The sequence below is a fragment of the Cadophora gregata genome, assembly GCF_030347475.1.
Source record: "Cadophora gregata isolate MNR1 chromosome Unknown scaffold_5, whole genome shotgun sequence".
In the NCBI taxonomy this organism is placed as follows: domain Eukaryota; kingdom Fungi; phylum Ascomycota; class Leotiomycetes; order Helotiales; family Ploettnerulaceae; genus Cadophora; species Cadophora gregata.
Window position 1 is genome coordinate 918,334 of NW_026695928.1, and position 21,290 is coordinate 939,623.

General features: G+C 48.5%; 8 protein-coding genes across 8 annotated transcripts; 3 read left to right on the top strand and 5 right to left on the bottom strand.

The window, feature by feature from the left end:
* Positions 1-249: 249 nt before the first annotated feature.
* ONS95_011068 (uncharacterized protein) lies at positions 250-1,208 on the bottom strand (the record flags this gene model as incomplete). The annotated part of the gene is made up of 2 exons (XM_058504664.1): positions 364-1,208; positions 250-309 (listed from the first exon to the last, which is right to left on the bottom strand). Exons 1-2 carry the CDS (start codon positions 718-720, stop codon positions 250-252), a joined length of 417 nt encoding a protein of 138 aa, XP_058359220.1. The 5' UTR covers positions 721-1,208.
* Positions 1,209-1,772: 564 nt separating this feature from the next.
* On the bottom strand, positions 1,773-3,865 carry ONS95_011069 (uncharacterized protein). The gene is made up of 5 exons (XM_058504665.1): positions 3,472-3,865; positions 3,296-3,415; positions 3,028-3,229; positions 2,561-2,970; positions 1,773-2,511 (listed from the first exon to the last, which is right to left on the bottom strand). The coding sequence occupies exons 1-5, from the start codon at positions 3,498-3,500 to the stop codon at positions 2,220-2,222; spliced, it is 1,053 nt and encodes a 350-aa protein (XP_058359221.1). The 5' UTR covers positions 3,501-3,865; the 3' UTR covers positions 1,773-2,219.
* A 3,073-nt stretch (positions 3,866-6,938) lies between these two features.
* ONS95_011070 (uncharacterized protein) lies at positions 6,939-8,281 on the bottom strand (the record flags this gene model as incomplete). The annotated part of the gene is made up of 5 exons (XM_058504666.1): positions 6,939-7,240; positions 7,293-7,584; positions 7,635-7,789; positions 7,872-7,997; positions 8,047-8,281. The coding sequence occupies 5 exons, from the start codon at positions 8,279-8,281 to the stop codon at positions 6,939-6,941; spliced, it is 1,110 nt and encodes a 369-aa protein (XP_058359222.1).
* A 501-nt stretch (positions 8,282-8,782) lies between these two features.
* Positions 8,783-9,746, top strand: ONS95_011071 (uncharacterized protein; the record flags this gene model as incomplete). Its single annotated transcript, XM_058504667.1, has 4 exons — positions 8,783-9,006; positions 9,063-9,190; positions 9,252-9,397; positions 9,519-9,746. 4 exons carry the CDS (start codon positions 8,783-8,785, stop codon positions 9,744-9,746), a joined length of 726 nt encoding a protein of 241 aa, XP_058359223.1.
* A 1,639-nt stretch (positions 9,747-11,385) lies between these two features.
* On the bottom strand, positions 11,386-13,719 carry ONS95_011072 (uncharacterized protein). Its single transcript, XM_058504668.1, has 3 exons — positions 13,303-13,719; positions 11,945-13,231; positions 11,386-11,889 (listed from the first exon to the last, which is right to left on the bottom strand). The coding sequence occupies exons 1-2, from the start codon at positions 13,362-13,364 to the stop codon at positions 12,166-12,168; spliced, it is 1,128 nt and encodes a 375-aa protein (XP_058359224.1). The 5' UTR covers positions 13,365-13,719; the 3' UTR covers positions 11,386-11,889; positions 11,945-12,165.
* A 594-nt stretch (positions 13,720-14,313) lies between these two features.
* On the top strand, positions 14,314-17,364 carry ONS95_011073 (uncharacterized protein). The gene is made up of 7 exons (XM_058504669.1): positions 14,314-14,963; positions 15,101-15,554; positions 15,607-15,670; positions 15,720-15,737; positions 15,784-16,062; positions 16,110-16,930; positions 16,983-17,364. The coding sequence occupies exons 2-7, from the start codon at positions 15,137-15,139 to the stop codon at positions 17,099-17,101; spliced, it is 1,719 nt and encodes a 572-aa protein (XP_058359225.1). The 5' UTR covers positions 14,314-14,963; positions 15,101-15,136; the 3' UTR covers positions 17,102-17,364.
* A 269-nt stretch (positions 17,365-17,633) lies between these two features.
* Positions 17,634-19,115, top strand: ONS95_011074 (uncharacterized protein; the record flags this gene model as incomplete). The annotated part of the gene is made up of 3 exons (XM_058504670.1): positions 17,634-18,022; positions 18,080-18,321; positions 18,437-19,115. The coding sequence occupies exons 1-3, from the start codon at positions 17,999-18,001 to the stop codon at positions 19,113-19,115; spliced, it is 945 nt and encodes a 314-aa protein (XP_058359226.1). The 5' UTR covers positions 17,634-17,998.
* Positions 19,116-20,125: 1,010 nt separating this feature from the next.
* On the bottom strand, positions 20,126-21,262 carry ONS95_011075 (uncharacterized protein; the record flags this gene model as incomplete). The annotated part of the gene is made up of 1 exon (XM_058504671.1): positions 20,126-21,262. The coding sequence occupies one exon, from the start codon at positions 21,260-21,262 to the stop codon at positions 20,126-20,128; it is 1,137 nt and encodes a 378-aa protein (XP_058359227.1).
* Between the last annotated feature and the right edge of the window lie 28 nt (positions 21,263-21,290).

Sequence of the window (21,290 nt, forward strand, 5' to 3'; positions counted from 1 at the left end):
CCCTTGTGTATTCCAATCTCCTCAGCCCATCCCTTTGTACCGCTCAACTGGATCGGTGGATATGAAAGGTCGTAGGATATCTACGGAGAGGGGAGAGTTAGATGTAGTCAATCATCGAGAGGCAAGCACTGCGGTGCCTTGAGCACCTTGACCAAGCAGGGCTGTGTACAGAAGTTAGTGGCTTCTCTTCTCAAGATTCAACATTACTTACTTCCTGCGGCTTTTGTGTCCTTGGACTTCTGGGACGGCTTAGGGCCTTCTGGTGGCTCCTTGTAGCATCACCGCCATCTCCGCCCTCATCCTCATCGGCTATGAATAGTCAGTAAATATATGAACCAGGCTACCTGTGCATGTAGATCTTACTAAAGCTGCAGCCCTGTCTATCATGTGTGCAGTTCGCACATTTGCCGCACAAGAATCGTCGCTGACGCCGAACAGTGCCATAATAGCCAGGGACAATCTTGCAGGTGTGGAAGACTCCCAAAGTATTCCTACAACGCTCGCATGGAGTGGGAGCCAGACACTGGTGGCTTGTCCTTGTACAGCGCGATAGTAATTGGCCTGATTATCGTTGTAGGGACCATTTCCGGCGAGGACGACGGCATTAGGAGCATGCTTCCAATCAGCATTTGTAAGGACTAGTCCAGTACCAAGCACTGCAGCTTGTTGGTATGAAGTCGTGCCTCTGTAGATCATCCCAAGGTATGTACCCTGGTTCATAACGACCTGTTAGAGCCCACTAGCATGTCTGCTACTTCTGCCAGTAATGTTGTATCTTTTTTCTTACGCCGGGGGCAACCTCATGAGTAGATTACCATAGGAGAAAATAGGCGTCAGGATGAGGAAAGGCTTAAATTAACAACCGGGGCTCCCGGAATCAGCTTAGGGATGTTATCAGCCATGGCACTTGTTGAGTTACAAATGGACCAGAAACACACCTGAGCAAGCTGAGCCCAGGTGGGAATGTGGTTTGGAGGATTGATGGGGTTTCGAGGGGCTTGAGCACCGTTTGTAGCCTAGAATTGGAGCTCAGCAACCAGATCTTGCAGACGAAGGCTGCGAGGGATACCATAATGACTGCAGTTTCTTTTATGAAGAGAAATGAGTGAGCTTGGAAAATTGTGGTACAAAGAGCAGTGGTGTATGGTTGGTGTCTGCGAGAAAATTTGTTGTGCGTTGGAAGGCTCTTGTTGTGTCTTGAGGGAAAGGCTTTAGGTGTGGCCAATGCCCCCCGTGGCTGTTTTGTCTAGTAGTCGCGCCCCGCTCTTTTTTCACGCCTTAATCTTGGTCTGAACATTTAACAATACCTCGAAACTATGTAGGGATTCGAGAAATGGTGCAGGAGTACCTTGGAAAGCCGATAATCTCAAGTGTGAGGCTTTGGTGTGGTTTGTTGACTTTACAATCTTGAAGCGAGAAATTCTACACATGTCAAGTTGAAACCATGAAGAACGCGCCTAGCTATATTACTTGAAGAGACTGAGCAATAAAAATACTCATAAAAGCGCTGGTTCCATATCGTGAGCCTTCTTTGAGTCAATCGCTACAGTCAGGTACAGAATGCATCACAGGTGGGCGTGGAGGTCTCAGTAAATTGCCAGTAGTCGGGCTAGCAATATATAGATACCGGATCAACTGTAGACAGGCTAAACTTTTCTATTTACCAACTGAAGACAAAATTTCAATCCCCTACACCAAAAAGTACTAGGGAATAGTTGCACAATGCATGATAGAGGCTACTTGGAAAGACTGGAACTACCTCTATATTAAGTGTCCCTACATGGCTAAGGAATAAAAGAGTGTCGAACGAAGAGAAGATGATGATCCAGATCTAAAGTAATTCTATAGACACTATGTACAAGCACTAGTTGGAAACATAGAAAAATCCTTGAAGTAAATAGTGCTGTACTTCGAAGATTGTGTCAACTGGTACTCCCAGCAGCTTTCCCAGCTAGCGAGTAGCGAAGTTCAGTCTGCTGTAGGAACCTTGAGTAGAAGAAGATCCAGGTCTCACAGAGTCTCTTCCAGTCCTAAATATCCTACAATACTCAATTATCCACTCACGACATTCGTCACAACAGCAACGATGCCAAGTCTCTAGCTCTTATATGTTCCCTCTCTGCCCAAGGGACAAGCAAATTCTGATAAAGCTTCCTTGCGGAGCTTGAGAGACTCAAATATGGTGATCATTTATCATAACCGGATGTGCCCATGCCTGCTTACAGAAGCGAGCTTGTCTTGAGTTTCTGGAGGGATTCCGAAGCAAGTTCTACAGCAGTCATCGCCATGCCCATCCCCGCTTGATATCCAGTTCCACCAGCACCATAATTGTGCACAACAAGTCTCCCCTCGGATAAAATCTCTGACTCAATTCGGCATCCGCCTTCTCTCGACGGTCTCAGTCCAGCAGCTACAGCAAGAACTTCAGTCGTCGAGGCACCCAACGCTGGGAAAAGCTCCTTTGTCCTCGCAAGAATTGACTGCGTTTCACTGTCATACACATCACCTGATCTACTTGGGATTAATATTCAACAACGGTCATTTGATTTTCACTACTCACGAGTTCCCTTTCTGCATGTATCCACCCAGGATTACATGGCCTCCAGAATTCGGTCTCGGAATCACATAGGTCTCGTAGCCGCTCCCGTGTCTCATGATGTTCTCTTGAACATTCGGCGCCCTGACAAGAACCACTTGTCCTCTTGTTGGATATGAGCGCGGATCCTCTACATCTTTCAATGTTTTGGCTGCATTGCCGATGCAATTGAAGACGATCTTGGTTCCGGGGGACAAAAATGCGGCATCGAGAGAATCGAGTCGCCGTCGCAAAAATGGAATGGAGCCATAAGCTGGCGTTTGTAACAAGCTCGACAAGTGTTCGAGGTGGGCTGGCGAGTTTATGGTGATGGTTGTGAAAGTGATTCCAAATTCCACACGAGCTGGTAAACCTTGTTGAGGAAGGATAACAAGCTACCAAACATGTTAGAAATCGCTGTCCTACTTATACATTGTAATGACGACGCTTACGTCCTTCAGATACGTGCTCATACTCTTGATTTTGTCTGCGTCAGGCGACTTGTCAAAATACTCGGTCGATTTTGTCTTGGCCAAAAATCTGGCTTCGGGTGACTCGTTTTCAACGAGCTTCCACATTTCTAGATAACCAGCTTTATCCCACTTCAATGCATTGACATCGTTGCCGGATATAGCAGAGAAGTTACCTCCAGCCCTAGTAGATCATGGTTAGCCACCAAGTTGCATTCAGAACCGTTCGAATGTCAGGCCAGTGCCATACCATGGAGACGTGTAGTTGATCGATTTGTCTCCGGGGAGATGTTCTGCTACGATAGTGACCATGGATCCATAGCCTCGGCGAGAAAGCTCAAGAGCAACATCTAGGCCGATGATTCCTGCACTGCGCTGAATATCAGTAGTTTGTTAAAGTAGGCTGTTTTTGAGAAGACTTTTTACCCGAGGATTACGATCGAGTCCCGTGCCATCTTGAGAGAAGATCGTTGCGGTCAGATAATAGATAATTATTTTAGGTGGCCTTTGCACTTAGATAGCAGGCTTTAAGGCATTCAAAATGTAGCTGTAATTATAGGTATGGATTTAGGGGATTTGCAGTCAGTGTTGTTGTGGAGTGATAGTCCCGAGCTTTGCGTTGATTGGCGGCATCCGGCTACCTTACCGACTGGAGGAGATTGCAGGTGGGGAATGTGTGCAAAGCAGAGACCGTACGAACACATGCCAGCTCAAAGATAGCTTCCCGATGCTGAACAGGAAAAGCAGGTAGGCAAGGCGTCTCTCTGCTTTACCGGCATTGACTTTGGCAAGTAAACAATACGATGTAATCTGACGAGAGTGGTCCGGATTTTCGAAGCATTTATTTACTTCAGGTTGGAAGATCTTACAGTCAGCCCAAGCGGACGTGCGGCCGCTCTCTCGTTTGGCCCCAAACTTTAAGTGAACTCCCAGCTCCCAGCTTCCCTGGTGGTTCTAGAATCGTAGACTCTCCATACTGTTTCTGAGGTGGCTGGCCACCTGTTAGAGTCGGCTCTTTTGTTGTGACTCGCGGTTCGTGATATCCTAAAAGCCCAAGACGAGATGGAAATGCCTGCAGGATCTGGGGCTCTTCCACTGCCACCACCCATACCACCCGCTTCAACATCAGGACCAGGACCTCGCAAATACATGAGCAAGAGGCAGAGCGCATGTGATATGCTTGCCGCGCTCGGAAATCCGCTTGCCAAATAGAAAAGAGCCCGCCCTGTCGTCACTGCATTGCCCACTCCAAGCCGTGTACCCTCAATGGTCTCAAGATTGCAAGGCGACCTCCGAAGCATTCGAAGCCGGACCAAAGTCAAAGGATAACTCCACCGTTGGCTGGTGAAGATGGTACGTCACTTGACATTCCCGCCTCACCAGCTCTATGGAGTGCTTCGAGTCACAATGGGAACTCTCCCAGTGATTTTACGTTCCAGAAAGTGGACTGGAACGCATTGTTTTCTGGTGGCCCCGGCCATCTCACCGACAATACATTATCAATGGATCTACCTACGGACATCGATCAACTCCCCGATCAGGAATACGGAAATGCCATGGAAGGCCTCAATGACGCATCTTTCCAAGGCATTTTCAGCGGGAGCCCGCATGCCGAAGCGAGAGATCGCTGGATAATTTGCCATCAATGGCTGCTGAGCTATGTGGTCTGACAGGAGATATGGACCCGTATGTACTGCGCTGATATTGATACAACAACAACGGTGAATTTGAATTCTCCAAGCTTGCAATCAGATCAACTCAAGACGAAGTTATTCCGGTTCAGTTCTTACTTTCCCCAACTGAGGTGGGTGGTTTCAATGTTTTCCCTGTGCCTCAGGTTCCACACCCATAGGATCAGTGTCTTCGGATCAGAGATACCGCATTCTCAATTGTGAATAATACAGTACTAAAGCCTCAAATAGCTGAGTTCTGCGTCTCGTGCTGAATCTGAGCTGGAAGGAGGCGGCCTCCGCTGTATTGACGGTGACAGGGATCAGCTCTTCAGACTGATACCACTGGAGATCGGGAATCGTCTTATTCAACTATTTCTCAGATTTGTCTGCCCACAATTCCCCATTATTTCAGGTACTACGCCTCCAGATCCGGAAAAGGCACCGTTGGTTCTCCCTGCGTCCCCTTTCCCATTTCTTTCACAGGGTTGACTATTTACCGAATTTACGGACAGTTTCAGATTTCTGAGCGTTGTAGTAAAGTACTGATTCCCCTCTAGAATCCATCTTCTAGCTGCCATATACTGTGTCGCACAACCATTTGCGATTTATGACGACCGTCTCTGTATCGACTTCGCCTACAAGCCGCCCCCAGCTGAAACTCTCTTCAATATCTCATGGAGATCGCTGAACCGCGCCCTTCATGTATCTACGATAGCGACTGTACAATCGGGATTGATTCTACTACTTCGACCTCCTATCAATGAGCTGGTTCTTGATAGTGGCTTCAAGTGGACGCTTCTGGGTACGGTTGTCTCTGCCTCCCAGAGCATAGGCCTCCACCTTGATGCGAGTCGCTGGAAACTCCCAAAAGAAGAGTTGCTGCTACGGCGACGAATATCATGGGTTGTCTTTGCATTCGACAAGTGGCTTGCTCTAGCCTTGGACGCCCATGCCACATCAATAGACTTGACTGTAAGTTGCTCGATAGCAGCCATCTCTCACTTTTGGGCCTTTGGCTACATGAATCATGACATGGATACATTTTCTTCGGCTTTTTGCTGATTTGGCACATTGCGCAGGGCTTATTGTCCAACTCGAAGCTGCAGATCTTGAACTTGATAATGGATGTACTCGGTCCGAGCAGTCTATCTGCCTGGAAATGTCACGTTTAACTGGCATCCTAGACCGTGTTCTTGTGGAACTTTGGAAGGTGGTCCATGGGGAGTGTGACCGACTACTGACCTTTCAAGTTCCATAAGAGCGGCCATGACACTCGCTTCAGATTACAAAGCAACCTTGAGAGTATCCCAGCCACTTCTCGTCCTTCTAACGAGTTGGTATCAGAACCTGAGTCCTTTTTTCCACAGTACAACAACTGAAGATCTATCGGGTGAACCGGATCCCAGATTCTCGATTCATCTCTCATACCATGCGGTCAAAATAACCATTTTACGTGCACTTCTTCGGCCATTCTATGGTACAGGTGCAACTACCCCCATCGATTCGTCAGAACGTGCAGAATGGGAGTCTGCAAGACATCATGTTAGTAGTAACCCGGACTTTCAATCTCACCCCTTGCTCTGATGAATGATCCGTAAAGCAAGGATTGTATTGTGCCGATCTTTATCGCACTATGCTACAGACCTGCTTCTCATTTATCCAACAGCTGACCACTTGGCCGTAAAGAGTAGGCTTGGCGCTCAAATGTGCGCAACCGCAGCCATTAAGCATGTGTCATCGCTCAGAGCATGTCACTACCAAGCTTTCTGGGCTCCTTGTAAGTGCTTTACCAAAGATAACTATAGCTTCATATTGATTCCCGAAGGGTGTAAGACACAGCTTGCCATGATCACGAACCTCCTTTGTCTCCTCGCTATCACGAGCCCGACCGAAGACTTCGCGGGAGCCCTGTCTTCCTTGAACCAGGCTCGAGCTATCTTCAGAGTCCAAGCAAGGAGCTGCCCTATCATTCGGTTTGCCTTGCTCAGGATAGACGCCATTTTTTGGTTTGGATTTGATGCTGTGATTGACAGCAGGAACAGAGCCAACGAATATACTTGATTCCCAATGCTGCAATGCGGTTAAAATGAAACCAGATTGATTTATTCACCATCAGTTGTGGTCACTTCATTCGAACGGACCGAGAAATGGAAAATATGTCTAAACAATCTACATTCGTATGCACTGGAGGCAACATGGGCAGCCGGTGTCGACGACTGTCTATCCGCTATGATGGTCCAAATGCGCCTGCCGGAGCATCAAGCAGGTATAATCGACATACTGCCGGGCTTTAGATAGTCCTCTCTCTGGGCAGTTGTAATGGGCGAATGCGTGCGGGACACCCGTGAAACGTCTCACGACCACATGGTTACCCGCCTCCTGAAGCAAGCGGCCATAGTATTCACCCTCGTCTCGCTCTACGTCAAATTCAGCTGTGATGATCAGGGCTGGGGCCAGGTTCGAGAAATTGGGAGCCAACACTGGAGTCATCCTCCAGTCATTGAGGCGCTGTGTCCGCATAACTAATGCGCATGAGCATGCATCGCACAAGTGGGAATGCCGCTGTGAACATACCTGGATCTTCGCCGATGAAGTAATTCAGGAACCACGACTCCCGTGCCAGTGGACCCCATGGCATGTCTGCAAGATCCACTACACTCTGGTAGTCGGAAGTTACCTCTCCATCAGGTTCTAACGGACAATAACGCATGTCAGTAGCAGGGACGGTTAGAAGCTGTAATTTTAGCCGTAACCCCTCGTCTCGTGCAAAATGCGACAGCACGGCCGCCATGTGGCCACCAGCTGATAAACCTCCAATGGAAATGCTACTGGGCTTGATATTCAACGTCTTTGCTTGATCGATGATCTACGATATCAGCGAAATTTTGAGGATACGGAAGAAAGGAGAATATGTACCCATTTTATGACGTCCCAGCAGTCATATATATCTGTCGGAAATGGTAATTCTGGTGCAAGTCGATATCCTTTGTCAACGACCACCATACCGACGTTGTTGCAGACCTGACGACACCAGCTCTGCTCGCTAGTAAGGCCTCTAAGAACCCAGCCTCCTGATCCGAGCGGAGGTAGATCAGCTCATATGTTCGATCTACGTACCAGCGTAGTAACTTCGTATTGAGGAACAGTGCATACCTCCGTGCATATTTGCGTGAACAGGAAATGGTCCCGCACCCTCTGGAGTGTAAATCCTACATGTGATCTCTCCTCGAGGGAATGATACAGGCACCGCTATATCTTGGACTTGATGAACTTCTGGACCTGTTCTGAAAGTCAATCTTGTATCATTGCCGAAAACGATGAAACCTACCTCGCCATGTTGGATATGTGAAGCTGTACTTCTGTGGGTCCTTTCGAAACTCCTTGATTGTGACCGTACTGGCAGGTATTACTTTTGAGCCATGCGAACTCCACAGCTCGATCCATTCAGGATCAAGTCCCCTACGAAATTTCTCGGGAATAAGATCCGGATTCCTGCCAGTATCATGGGACATCGGCGTCACTGGTGCATTCACAGCGAGTTGACATGTGGTGCTCTTGGCCATCTCTTTCAGATTGGTACTGCCAAAAATGCTCGAGGGACTTCGCACATGAATTGAAACGGAACACAGGATGTTCTTCGGTCATCAAATAACAGGATCTCCATGCTTCTCGAAATCCTACTTACAGGTCAAACCTCGCTTGCAGGTCATAGCACGCTGATTGGCGGCATTCTTCGGCATTGACTAGCCATTGCTTATCTCGTTTAGCTTCCCCTATTCTTCACCTCCGGTGTTGTGTGCTGGGATCAGTGCGACGGAAGATGGGTGCTTGCCGAAGGGTGGGGGATGGAAGAATGCCTATCTCTACGGCTCTGCTCGATCGAGCTGTCATGTTATCGTGCGAGTGAGGATGTTCGAAACGGTACTTGTCTGCCAAAGGAGACACAAAACATAATATTATTGCTATATAATATGGAGCTGCACTTCCATCGATGAGCGCAATCGTAATCAAGCAGAACTTCCGCCCCAACTTCCCTCTGTTGGCATCAGTTATCCCACCGCAGCATGCCGTCAACCAAGCAATCCGAGCCGCCCAGGCAGACCACAGTGACAACCTCTCACAATGCTGTTGGAGGAGAATCTACTTATTCTATCGCAGACTCATCTACCCAGCATCTCCGCAGAGTCCCTGATCGAATTCCCTGGGTGGTTTTCCTCATTCTAGTTGTTGAGCTTGGGGAGCGCTTCACGTACTTTGGATTGAGTGGTCCACTACAGAACTACATCAAGTGAGGATCTTTCTATCTATTTCGCACCGATCGATGATGCTGACGATGCGCAACAGCAACCCTTATGACCCAGGATCCAGCTTACCGGGAGCTCTTGGCCGTGGACAGGCCACTGCATCTGCGCTGGGGAATTTCTTCAAATTTTGGGCTTATGGCTCAACCATCATTGGGGCGATTGTTGCTGGTAAGCTTTATCCAAATCGCTATTCACGTGTACTCGCAAGTCGCAACTGACACCTCATCAGATCAATTTCTTGGAAGATTTAAGACCATTTGTCTGGCATGCTTCATCTATATTATTGGCCTAACAATCTTGGTCACAACTGCAGTACCATCTTCAGTACATTCAGGAACAGCTTTTGGGGGGCTTATTGCGGCAATGGTCATTATTGTAAGTACAAGGTCCTCGGGCGGGAAAGGTTTGGCTGCTTGATACCAAGCAACCTTTGTTATTCATGTCCTCGATTCTCGGTTAAATGTTAGGCGACCACAAGCTGACTACATTATGGTAGAAGGGTCTGGGAACGGGGGGTATCAAAGCCAATGTTACACCCATGTGTGCCGAACAATACAGGAGGGAATTTGCATTTGTGAAGCTTCTGAACGCCAGTTACAAAGGATCCCGAAATCCTCTGGATGTATACATCCCTGGCTGTCATTACTTTTGTTGGCGGCTGTTCGTTCTATGCTTGCTTTCGGAATTCGCTCGAGGCTGTGCCGGTTTTGGAAGCGGCTACTAATGATCACCCAACTGGGGAAACAGATGCAGCTGGCATGGTTTCTGCGAAGGCTGATGTTTGAGCATCCTATCCATATTCTATCTTTTCGATGTAAAATGTCATCAGGTGTATTGATAGAAGCCGAAGTCGTGCGCACGTCGTGCTTTCATATGAGATTAATATATGTTCGCATTATGACATTATTTGAGTGATGAACAATTATTATTTATTCTGTCGATAAATTCTCGACAACGGTATTGTGACATTTGGAGTTGAAGGAAATCAGTATTGATGAGGGTAGTGATATGGACCTGAGATGAGGGCTTGGGAATGTATGTATTGATTCTTATCCTATCTTATCTGACTATTAGACATGAGACATCATCTTATTACGTGTTATTTTGTCTCTTTGTTACAATGAATGCCGTTTCAGGATGCGTAGGCAACTTTCGCGACTTCCTCCCGTTTCCATTGTTAACTATATGAGAAATTACAGGGCTTTAAGTCGTAATGAGATAGATAAGCATTTTACTATTAAAGCAAACTCCCATGGTCGAGCAGTCTGTTCACGTCTTTAGCAAGTCACTCACAGAAATCAGGTTTCTAGCCAAACACCATGACGTTTACTAGAGCGGTTCCTCAACTTCAACGAAAACCCAGGAGAAGCAGTGTGTTTAAACGGAATTGAGTAGAGTCATCAGAGCGTTCAGTATTGAGTCGTATAGATGTTTCATAGCAAGGCCGTAGAAGCATTTTTCCAGAGAGTCCGAGACGACTGCTGTACTGTGGATCTTGAGGCAAAAAAGGAGAGACAAATGACTGTGAGTACGCACAACCCCCAGACCTTAGACTGCTTGACCAAGTGTTTTTTTCACATCTTGCTTGCCTTGTTCCTGTGGTAGGCGTCTTCTACAAGCCGAAGTCGTTTGTTAGATCGGGGACACTGCCTCTCGCTACCCGGACAACACACCGGCGACCCCGTCTCGCTCCGTGGCCAACATATTCATCATATCCAAGCAGATAAGCATAACCAATGCAAAAAAAATAGCTCATGGTCAAGCAGTTCAACTCACTTGTGGCATTTTACTAACACTCATCAGGTCCCCAAGTGACTAAGCCTGACGAGGAAGTCAGATTGAGTATCGATGATTGTCCACCTAACAAGAGAGAAACAGTGTGCGAAACGGACGCAGCCCCAGGCGGGTCAGTGACTGGAATAACATTTATTCGATCCGTACGACTGACACTGCTTGTACAGGCCAGTGGGTTGAGCCTGCTCGAGCGATGATGATGTACGGCCTAACGATGTATTGCGGACTTTGGGGTTACGGATGCAACGTAGATTCAGATCTTTCCAGAAAATCTCTAGATATTGGAGCTTGAGGGGCACATTGGATGTAAGTACTCCGAGTTGTTCTTCAAATATTATCTGCTTTACCACAAGTCTATTCTATTTTTCTCTTTTGCCCGTTGTCTTGGTTGTGCTGATTGTCCAAGCCACCTCGAAAGCTCGCTTAGTAGCAAGAGGCCGAGAAACAAACAAAGGTGCGTTTCAGCTGCTGCGGATGCTGTATCCGCCTCGATGGTGACGTGCACACAACAAAGTAAGTGGTAAACCCCAAATCATCAGATACCATGCTTTTCTTTGTCAAACCGGCAGAGTCATGATTACTACAACTTTAGTATGCCTCAAGTCGCCACCACACGTTACACCATGAAAATAGACCGCACGCTGGTAGTCAGCGATCGCCGAGGATACCGTTGATAACGAAGGCGACCCATAATTTGTATTTGGCGCGACGAGAATGAACAGAAGTAGAAGTATACGAATTGGAACAAAGGCACCGGTTGGTTCCGCATGGCGGAGGTACGATGAAGAGAAAGAGGAGCGACTGCTTGTTAAATCAGGCTTCCAGTCGATGGATCTCGTCCAGCCGCAGAGGCTGAATTGCTGGTTCTGCACTTTGGTTTACCTTTTATCTACATTGTCTGTCCCGCTGGTTGACTGTCCTTGTCTGGAGCTGATTGCATTTCTAGTCCGTTTCTGAATGCCTGTCTTGGAAGGGAAACTTGGTTTCTGACCAGAATGTATATCATAAGGGGGCTCGCCGAAGTGTAAATCAGCTTGTCAGAGCAAGAGCTCTCACCGGGGGAGCCTAATTATCTAGCTGTAAGTTTTAGTAGAAGCAGTTTCGAAAATCTCACGGACTGGACTGTACTTGGAAAGTTGAGTGGATGAGATAGCGAGAGTGACGACGCAAATCATCGAGTGGAATCTTTCGTTCTATGCTGTTCCCAATACTCCATGGGTATCTAACAGATAGCAATCATAATCCGTAGCATTCATCGAATCCAGAACTCCAGAAAAATCCCATGCCAACACCCATCCGTCCACTGGCAGCGAACCTTTCTAGATCCGTACCCGCCCTCCGAGATAGGCTCAAGCACTCCCGATAGTCTCAAGGATGCGAGCCACACTTCTGATGCCAGTGAGAGAATTCTCATCTGGTCCCTGCCCAGGCGTCCATTGTGCATGGGCGAAATCTATAACCTTCACAGCATATATCTTAGGTCCCAAAGCCTCATCCTCGTCAAAATCGGAGGTTTCTCCGTCTCCATTCGCTAGTGTGGCTGGAGAACGGCTCGCTTCTTCCATGGCAGCTCGGAGAGCAACTCCATCACCCTCGAACACAAATAGCAGGCTTGCAGAGAACATACGACTCTCTTGACTTTCCATGACAGCTTGGATCCGTTTCACATCTGCCAAAAAAGCTTGTGATACTAACTTGCCCAACTCCTCGCCTACACCCGCAGTTGGAGAGAAGATGAAATTCCTAAACGCCTCCTCGACATTCGAGGTTTGTACTGAGACCCTTCCATAATTCTTATCGTAGATCTTAAATCCTTCCTTGTCGATATCTGTACCCTTTGCGCCTTCACCATGCCAGACTCTCATTCCAGCTATTCGAAATCCAAGATCCTTGTGTGTAGTCTCTGCTGTTACTTTGTTAAAGCGGATGCGCTTCTCCTCCTTCGCATCATCAGCCCACAATCGCACGCCGAGCTTCACATCCATAATATTAGGTTTGACGAAACCATGGGCTGCGTTCTCGAGCACCACGGCTTGGTCCGTAATTATCTTCTTGCTGGTCTTGACCGGAACTACAACCTCGGGAATCGAGTGCTTGGCTATCATCACTGCCTCTGCCTTGTCCAGCGCTTCCTCGTTCCTTTCGAAGACAGCTAGCCCAGAGGCCTGTACGGTTGTCCCATTGTGATGTTCGTAGTGTTCGACTACGGGGGCATGTTTGGCAAGCAAAACTGCGCCAGCTTCCTCTATCGTTGTGCCATTTGGGTGGTGGTCGAGGGTCAAGGTGCCCATATAAGTTGGCATAAAGTCGGCGAAGTCAGGATGGTCAGCCACCGAGGAGTCGTAGAATGCGATTTCAGCCGGTGTACAAGGCTTGATGAACAGTTCGCCGTCGACATCTGAGAGAGTCCCGTCACTGCGGCGCCCTTGTCAGCAGAGTCCTAGGGATAGATAGTGGGGGCTGCTTTTCTCGTGCAACAAACATACTGTCCCGCAACGGCTTGATTGTAGTCGATCAGATCTGCGTGGGTTGGCAACGGCTTTGCCATCTTTTCTGATTGACTAGAATAGAGTCGCGTCTGCTATGACTCTATCATGATGGGACGGCGAAGTATTAGAAGAACAAAGGGCTTGGGCGCGGGCGGGCAAGAATTTTGCGCGGACTCTGCGCAAAAGCAACACCCGAGCGCGAACGAGAGACTGAAGCAAGGCTGAGTCAAGAGGGGAGGCGAAGGAGCGCGTGGTGCGCGTGGTGCGAGTGTGAATGAGCGGCGAGCAGAGCGTGTGTTGGCTTCGTGGCTTCAATCCAGGGCAAAGATTCGTGCCAGCGCGCTCAGCAGGCTTGAATCAGCCGTGATTGGGGGGTCACTTGGGGATGGGATGGGATGGGATGGGATGGGATGGTATTGACAGTGAAGGTGGATGGATGGATGGATGGAGGGGTTGAATCAAAGCGGCTATTGAGTTTCGTCAGGACTCGGGGGGGATGAGACGCTGGGGAGGCGGTGAGCCAATGCTAGACGGGCTCGAGAGACTGAGGAACTCAGGGACAGGTCTCAGGGAATAATGGACACGCTAAAGCACGCACTGCGGCAGACGGGAGGGGAGGGGAGGGGAGGGGAGGGGAGGGGAGGGGAGGGCTCAGCCACAGTGACGGCGACGGCGACGGCGACGGCGACGGCAAGTCCAATTCTCTGCGCAGAGAGACGGTACGGCAGGTAGGCAGGCAGGCCAGGTAGGTAGGAGCAGGGCAGGGTAGGTAGTACCGTAGTACCTAGGCGCTGGTGGTACATAAGTGGTTAGGGAGAAACATGTACCTTTTTTGCTGCTACTGTATGGGACAGGACAGTCCAGTGCAGTTCAGTGCAGCAGCACTACTGTACCTTACGAAGTTATAAGTAGCGTCCGAGGCTGACTTGAAGACTTCCATTGTTCCAACTCGAACCGCACTCAATCTCAATCTCAATCTCAATCTCAATCTCAATCTCAATCTCAATCTCAATCTCAATCTCAATCTCAATCATGGCTACCTACCTATACACCTTCACCACGGCTGGCTTGAAGAAGAGAAAGCGAAACAATCGCAGCCAAGCTTGGCCATTGATGCCCTTCCCCCTCCTACCTACCTAGGTATCTAAGTTAAGCAAGGGCGGGGCGGTCAGAGGTATTGTATAATATTGTAACTTAAGGAGCCGACTTTCCGCCAGCCCAGGAGGCGGAGGCCTGCTCTTCTCCGCAAAAACTCCACGTTCCGTTCCCGAGGAACAACAAGACAAGGAAAACCAAAGACTTTGTTTGCTTGCTTTTAAAGTGATCATATCGCAAACAAAGTAACACCAAATACCAACAACAAGGACTCCCCGCCCCGCCCCGCCCCGCCTGAGGATACGTAAGTTGGCACTTTGAAAAGAGCTTCACCTTTCTTTCCTCCGTCTTTCCAGAACGAGGGGCATTCACCTCTGTTTACATGCCTGCTCCATTCCTCTCTCAGCTCACCAACAGTATCAAATTCAATCTACAAGGAAAGCTGCCGCTTCCCACCCTTCTCTTCCTCCTGCGCATATCACCACTTTCTCTTCTGATCAGATCTCTGAACCACTGCATCATCTCCACCACTTTCAGCACCTTCAACTCTGCAACACACTCAGGTATATTACACTGCACGGCACAGCCTTGATCAACTTCGTTTCCACGGATCCAATCAGCACTGATATCAACAAACCCTGTTGATACATCGTTTCTCTGGACGTGTTCTCCTAATCTGATACGAGACTGACAAATGCAGGTCTGATCGAACAGAGCTACCCACCAAGAGTGCAGCATGTCGAGCCCACCTAACCATGGTCATCTTTCCCGAGCGATCAGTGAGATCGATCTCAATGCAGCATTGAAGGCAGTCCAAGCTCAAGGTGAGATTGGCCCCCGATATTCTCAGGATACCTTGCTCGCACTTCGGCCGAAGACCACAGATGAGAAGCATACCGAACATGTTGGAGTCGCAGAGATATCACCTGATACAGAAGGTCTGATGACTCCTCCCTATCATGCGTACCCAAAGCCACCTCCTCCTACACCCGCTACGCCTATCAATGGACCGCCTGCAAATGGTGTAGAAGCTACGGATTCCAGTGTTCCCAGCACAATTGGTTCAATCCCAGTCGTCGTTGCAGATCAAGCAAAGAAGAAGAAGAAGAAAAGCAGTGGCAAGAACAGAAGAGCCAACCCAACTGGATTCGAAGGTATGTGGCTCTTCATGTTGGCAAGGATACTATAGATCTGACTGTGAGCAAGAATTCTACGCGGATCCTCCTACCACTCCTGACGAGCACGAAGAAGAGTGCGATCTGTACGATGAGTAAGTGTGTTGCACTCCCTCATTGAAGAAGGGACTAATCTTGAAGCAGGTGCCGCCCTTTCGCTGAGTATGTCGCTTCTCCCCGTCCGCGGTCAATTAACTAAGCTCTGTAGTCGCATGGAGACATGTATCCAGCGTTATCGGGCCCGTCGCAAGCTAGATGAAGTCCGCTCCAATATCCTGACTAAGTACTTCATGTTGGGAGGTATTGACTCGTCGACCAAAGCATTCACAGGACCCCTCGACAAAGAGACTGTTGAGAACTCGACAGCTGCAGAGATTGCTGCCATTCAAGCCAGTGATCATCTACGCGTTGACTCCCAGAATGCCAAGTTCTACGATGGTTCCGATAACTGGGTTGTTGATTTCGAGGGTGTTGTTAAGGGTTTCTTGTAAGTGCTCGTCTTTTATAATACATTCGCGGTCTAACTTTATCCAGCTCTCATAGAGTCCCCCGCATGTTCCCTCTTGACACAGAAAACGATATCAAGACCATCGCTAATGTCATCCGAAATTTCCTGAACTACATCCTTCAACACGCAGTCTGCCCAGAATATACAAAGGAAGTCATGGCTGCCCGTCTTATCTGTGATCTTGCTGAGAAGGAGCTTTGGTACATCAAGCAGCTTGCATTGGATCTCCCCGGTGACTTCAACGCGTCTGCCTCCACTCTCTACGGTGGTAGATTCCAAGCTATCAGCCTCGATAATGCCACTTGGCTAGGTGATGGAGAAACCTTCGGCGTCAATCCCGGACTCAGCACTCTTCAAGCTGAGCGGATCTTCAAGACAGGCATCGCATTTGCTGGCACTGATGAGTTGTTCGTCGAAACCATGAAAGCCGATGTCCACATTGTAAAAACCGAGGCGAAGTGTTTTGAGGTCTGTGGTGTCGAACGAGCCAGTCTTCAGAGCATCGAAGAATACGCAACCATTAAGGACCACGAAGGTAAACCTGGGTTCATGAAGGCGCTCGGTGTGATTATGTTCAAGCCATGGGAGGGACCTGGTTACGATGAGGAAGATCTGTCTGAAGCCGAGGCTGAAGCTGCCAAGGTGGCATTTGAGAAATCTCGCGAGACCATTGAGTCATTCTGGCTGGAGGATGAACTCTTGCAATACTGCTTCGTTGGTATGAAAATGGAGGTTGTGGTTCGTGAGCTCAACATCGGTGTCAAGTTCTTTGACGAGATTAAGGGTCTATACTGTTCTTTCCATACCGTGCTCTCAAATGAGAAGATGGTTGGCTGGAAGGAGCCAGGTTTGTTCATTTTCAATTGAATACACAATCAGCCTTACTGACTCGGAAACAGTTCCTAATACCCGTCCACCACCAACAGTCGAAGACCCAGATGTTGAAGAGCGGGCTTTCGAGGCCATCATGGAGGATGATCTGAAGCAAGACCAAAAGGAGTTCGAGGGCAAGAAGTAATGGTTGGATCGATGCAAATACTGAGATGGGATCTAGGGTTTGGCGCTTCTGATTTCTCCACCTAGGGTTCTTCATTACTCTTTTGTCCGGCACATTTACTCCGCTTTCTGCATTCTCCTTTCTCCTTGCTCATATACCCCCCAAATTCTGCACTGCGGTTCATCTGGTTTAGCGTAGCATAGCATGTGGTTGGTCGGACATGGCGTCGGACGGAAAAGCCATGCAGTGGCCAAGCAAACAAAGCAATTGATTCTTTAACTACATCTGTCTTCATCTCCAACTCCACAAACAAGAAAAGCTAGCAAACAGTTGTGCCATCGACCAACCTCTGGATCTCGGTCCTAGGCTGCCGAACTATCTCCAAAAGAATCCACAAATCGTTTAAATGCAACATCAAAACTGCACATCGCCCTTGGCTCACTCCTCAAATGCTCGCTAACCGACCTCCAGAGTTGATCAACATCTGGTACCGAGAACCACCCTGGAAAATAAAGCTTAATTGCCGGCGCCGTTGCCCGTTCTGCCGGCATAAATTCACTCCGTCACAGCGTAGTATTGAAATTCTATATACCCGCCATGCTGAGGGGAGGTGATGGATGGGCAGTTAATCTATCTCGGGGAGGGGAAATTTCTAGGACAAGACGTTCGGAATTAGGCGAGTTTGTCACGGATGTTTACTGGCCAATGAGAGGGGCGATCGAAGTCAGTGTATTTCTTGGCTGTTTAGTTGTGGTGAGCATGCTAGGAGGGACTGGAGTGTGGAATGAGGGGTTCATTTATATGACGGTGCTTGGATTGAATAAGATGTCTGCGACTGCAGCTTGGGGCTTCGTGTTTTCCTGCTGCTTGTTTTGACATTTCGGCTTGCTGAGCTTGCTATGTGGATGGAGGGTTCTAATGTACAACGCAAACTTCAAGATGGTATGCGAACATCTACTAATTATCTTTGACGGGGTCTAACAATGCTATTATTCATAGAATCAAATGTATCTCCCGGGGAAGAAAACAGCGTTCGGGTCAGCATGTGTAGCAGCTGCACTCTTAGCTGTTTTCTGGTCGAATCAGCAACATGTCGACAGTGAAGCCCGCATACAAACACCTCACAATTACGAATGCAAACCGCATAATTATACCACAGAAATAGTATCTGTAGAGCCACTGTTGATATACATCAACGATTTTCTGTCATCTGAAGAAGCTGATCTGCTTGTCGATCTTGGGTACGGCTAGATTTCGTTTCCCCCTGGTTTTCAATCTTCTCTTTAAACTGTAGTACAGCAGGTACATCAGGTAAGAAAAATAGCACAAGCTGACCGACATCTCCGCTCAATGCAGAACACCCTCCCTCGCCTCCTCAGAAATATACGTCAACGGCCAAAAGGTCTCCTCAAAAACCCGCACTTCCAGATCAGGTGGTCTCCCTCCCTCCTCACCACTCGTATCCTGCATCCTCACTCGTGCGCTCACTTTTCTCGGTCCTGCAATTCCTTCAACAAAATCACACCCGTACTCCTCATCCTCGTCTCAAAACTCCAATCCCAATCCTCTCTCCATCTTCGGCACACCACAAATCGTCCAATACGGCCCAGGCGAACACTTCTCCACCCACCACGACTGGTACGATCGCCCACAACCCTTACGAGACGGTAGTATGGACTACACCGGAGGTCGCTGGTCGTTCAATCGCTGGGGTTCATTTTTTGTATACTTGGATGAAGAAGCTGTGGGAGGCGAGACGTGGTTTCCGCATATCGAGGCTCGTACACCTGTTCTCTCATCTCAGGGAGAGGATAGTGAAGGGGGAGGGGAGAAGAGAAAATGGGAAAAGAACACAGAGGAGGGAAGAGGAACGAATTTCCTTCCTAGGAAGGGCAATGCGCTTTTCTGGGTTAATTTGCATGGGAATGGGACGGGGGATGAGAGGGTGGTGCATGCGGGAAGGGAGGTCAAGGGTGGGAAGAAGACGGCGATGAATCTTTGGCCGAGGGTTTATTATGGTGGTGGTGGAAGATAGATAGGGAGATTAGTGGGAATTGAGAGCGGAAGGGAGTAAGGATGGTGAAGAGAGGTGTTGACTGTGATAACATGCACTTCGGGTAGTCAACATCCCAAATTCAACCCTTAGGACAATAATTTCAAAGAATCCAGTCTCTGGAGTCAATATCATCAGACTCAACATTCGTTGAATTTCACATCATTAAGAATTAGAAGCAGAAATAGAGGTGGATTTCGAAGTAAGGAAGAGAGCCAGCCGCATTCAGTGGCACCGACGCCTAAAGGTGATCAGTCCAAGTCGTATCATGTCCTCTTTATCTCTCCATTCTATATTACCAACTTCCTCCTCTCTCGCACACAGTCCCTTGTATACTTTTAATCACCGGCGCCAGGCTGTTTTCGACTACCAGCCAATCTCGATGCCACGCCTCGAGGAGATGAGCATGGCCAGCCTGTGCCTTTTTTTTCAGTAAGAAGAACATTAAGCCATAAGATCCAGCTTGCATCACAGTGCCTCGAGGTGTTGGATGATGGTGAGCATTCGGACGCCATTGAATGGGTAAGAGCTGCTGAGGGGTCAGTAGAATGCTACTGGAAGCGAATGTCGCCCTTCCAAATCCAAAAGCGAATGTCGCCCTCCCACAGCCCCAAATCAGCTTGGAATCCAATGAGCCTTCCAGTACCAACCTCTCACCTGGCAAAATCCGTGCCTGTCGATACCAGGGATACTGCAAACACTCCTCCATCACCACTTCTCCCAAGTTTGCTGCCAAAGAACGATAAATCAATGCAGGGTCGACTGAAGATGCTCAATAATTTCTCATGTACCTCTCACAAGTGGTTTCTAGACAAGGATTTCAGGTAAGTGCCCAATTCAAACTCGTAAATGATAATAATATTGATCGACTGATTGTAGAAGATACGAAATAAAACCTTGGAGCAGTGCTTCTAAAACCTTCCTTCCTGTTAGATGTACACGTGAGAAAGCAGAGCTATTATGAGGAAACGTGATGAATCCACTGCCCTCAGTCATGACATAAACATAACGTCTTTGCCCCATTCGAGAGCTTCCTCTGACTTAATCAAAGCTTGCTCCCAATCTTCAAACTTGAAACCTCCACCAACGTGTTCGTGCCCTGCTTCCTTTCCCAGCTTTAGGACTCCAGCTTCCACCATACGAGCAACCACAGTCATCTCTTCAGGGGTGAACATCCACTTCCCGATGATGGTGATATGACGACACATGATGTTGAAGTAAGGTATGGACACCGTTTGGAGAGCTCCCGTGAGCAAAGCCCGAGCTCCGGGACGGAGCACCTCAAGCCCGATGTCGAAATGATTGCTATTTTCTGTCGCCTGAGGAGGCGAAACGTCAATAAAAGCATCGGCACCTCCAGCGTTGGTCGATGGGAGAAAACCACGGATAGCAGCGACGTCGACTCCATGGTCTCCTGTGAGCTCGACCGCCGTGATATTTGAGTGACGAGAAGTCAAAGGCTTCAGTTTGCCGGCATTGCGAGTCAACGCAATGACTCGGCATCCGATTTGAGCAGCGACCTCCGCAACAGCACCAGAATAATGACCACTGGCTGGAGCGACAACAAAGATTTCACCAGCAATCAGCTTGGCAGAGCTGATGGATCCATAGGCGACGGAAAGACGGTCAAGGTACATAAGATCATCGAACCCGTAATGTAGTTCGGCTATGAGCCTGTTTTCATCCAGAGCAATGCAAGTTTCCAGTGGTACAGAGTTGACCTCTTGCCAGAAGCCTTTCCAGTGGTCAAAAAGTACGCCAGCTTGCTCCGTTCCTTGACCGTTAGCCCTGTGCAAGCCGAAAAGGACTCCAGTATTTACGGGATCATCGCGAGCTGCCACAAATCCGTGAGCGAATACAAGCTGGCCGGGACGAAGTAATACAGCATCCGGACCAATTGCTAGCACGCGACCAATACACGCGTGGCCTGGGATGGACATTGGAGGGACTTGAAGAAAGCCTCTTCCAGCAAAGTGTTCCCGATAATGAGGGCGGATAACAGATGCCAAGATCTTGACAAGAGCGGACCCGGCAGGAGCAGAAGTCGGTGGCGATGATGTCTCGAGGACCAAAGGCTTATTGAAGGCTTTGAAGACAAGTGCTGTCGAGGTTGGAGGAATAGCTGCCATGGCTGATGGACGGGATTGTAATCTATTG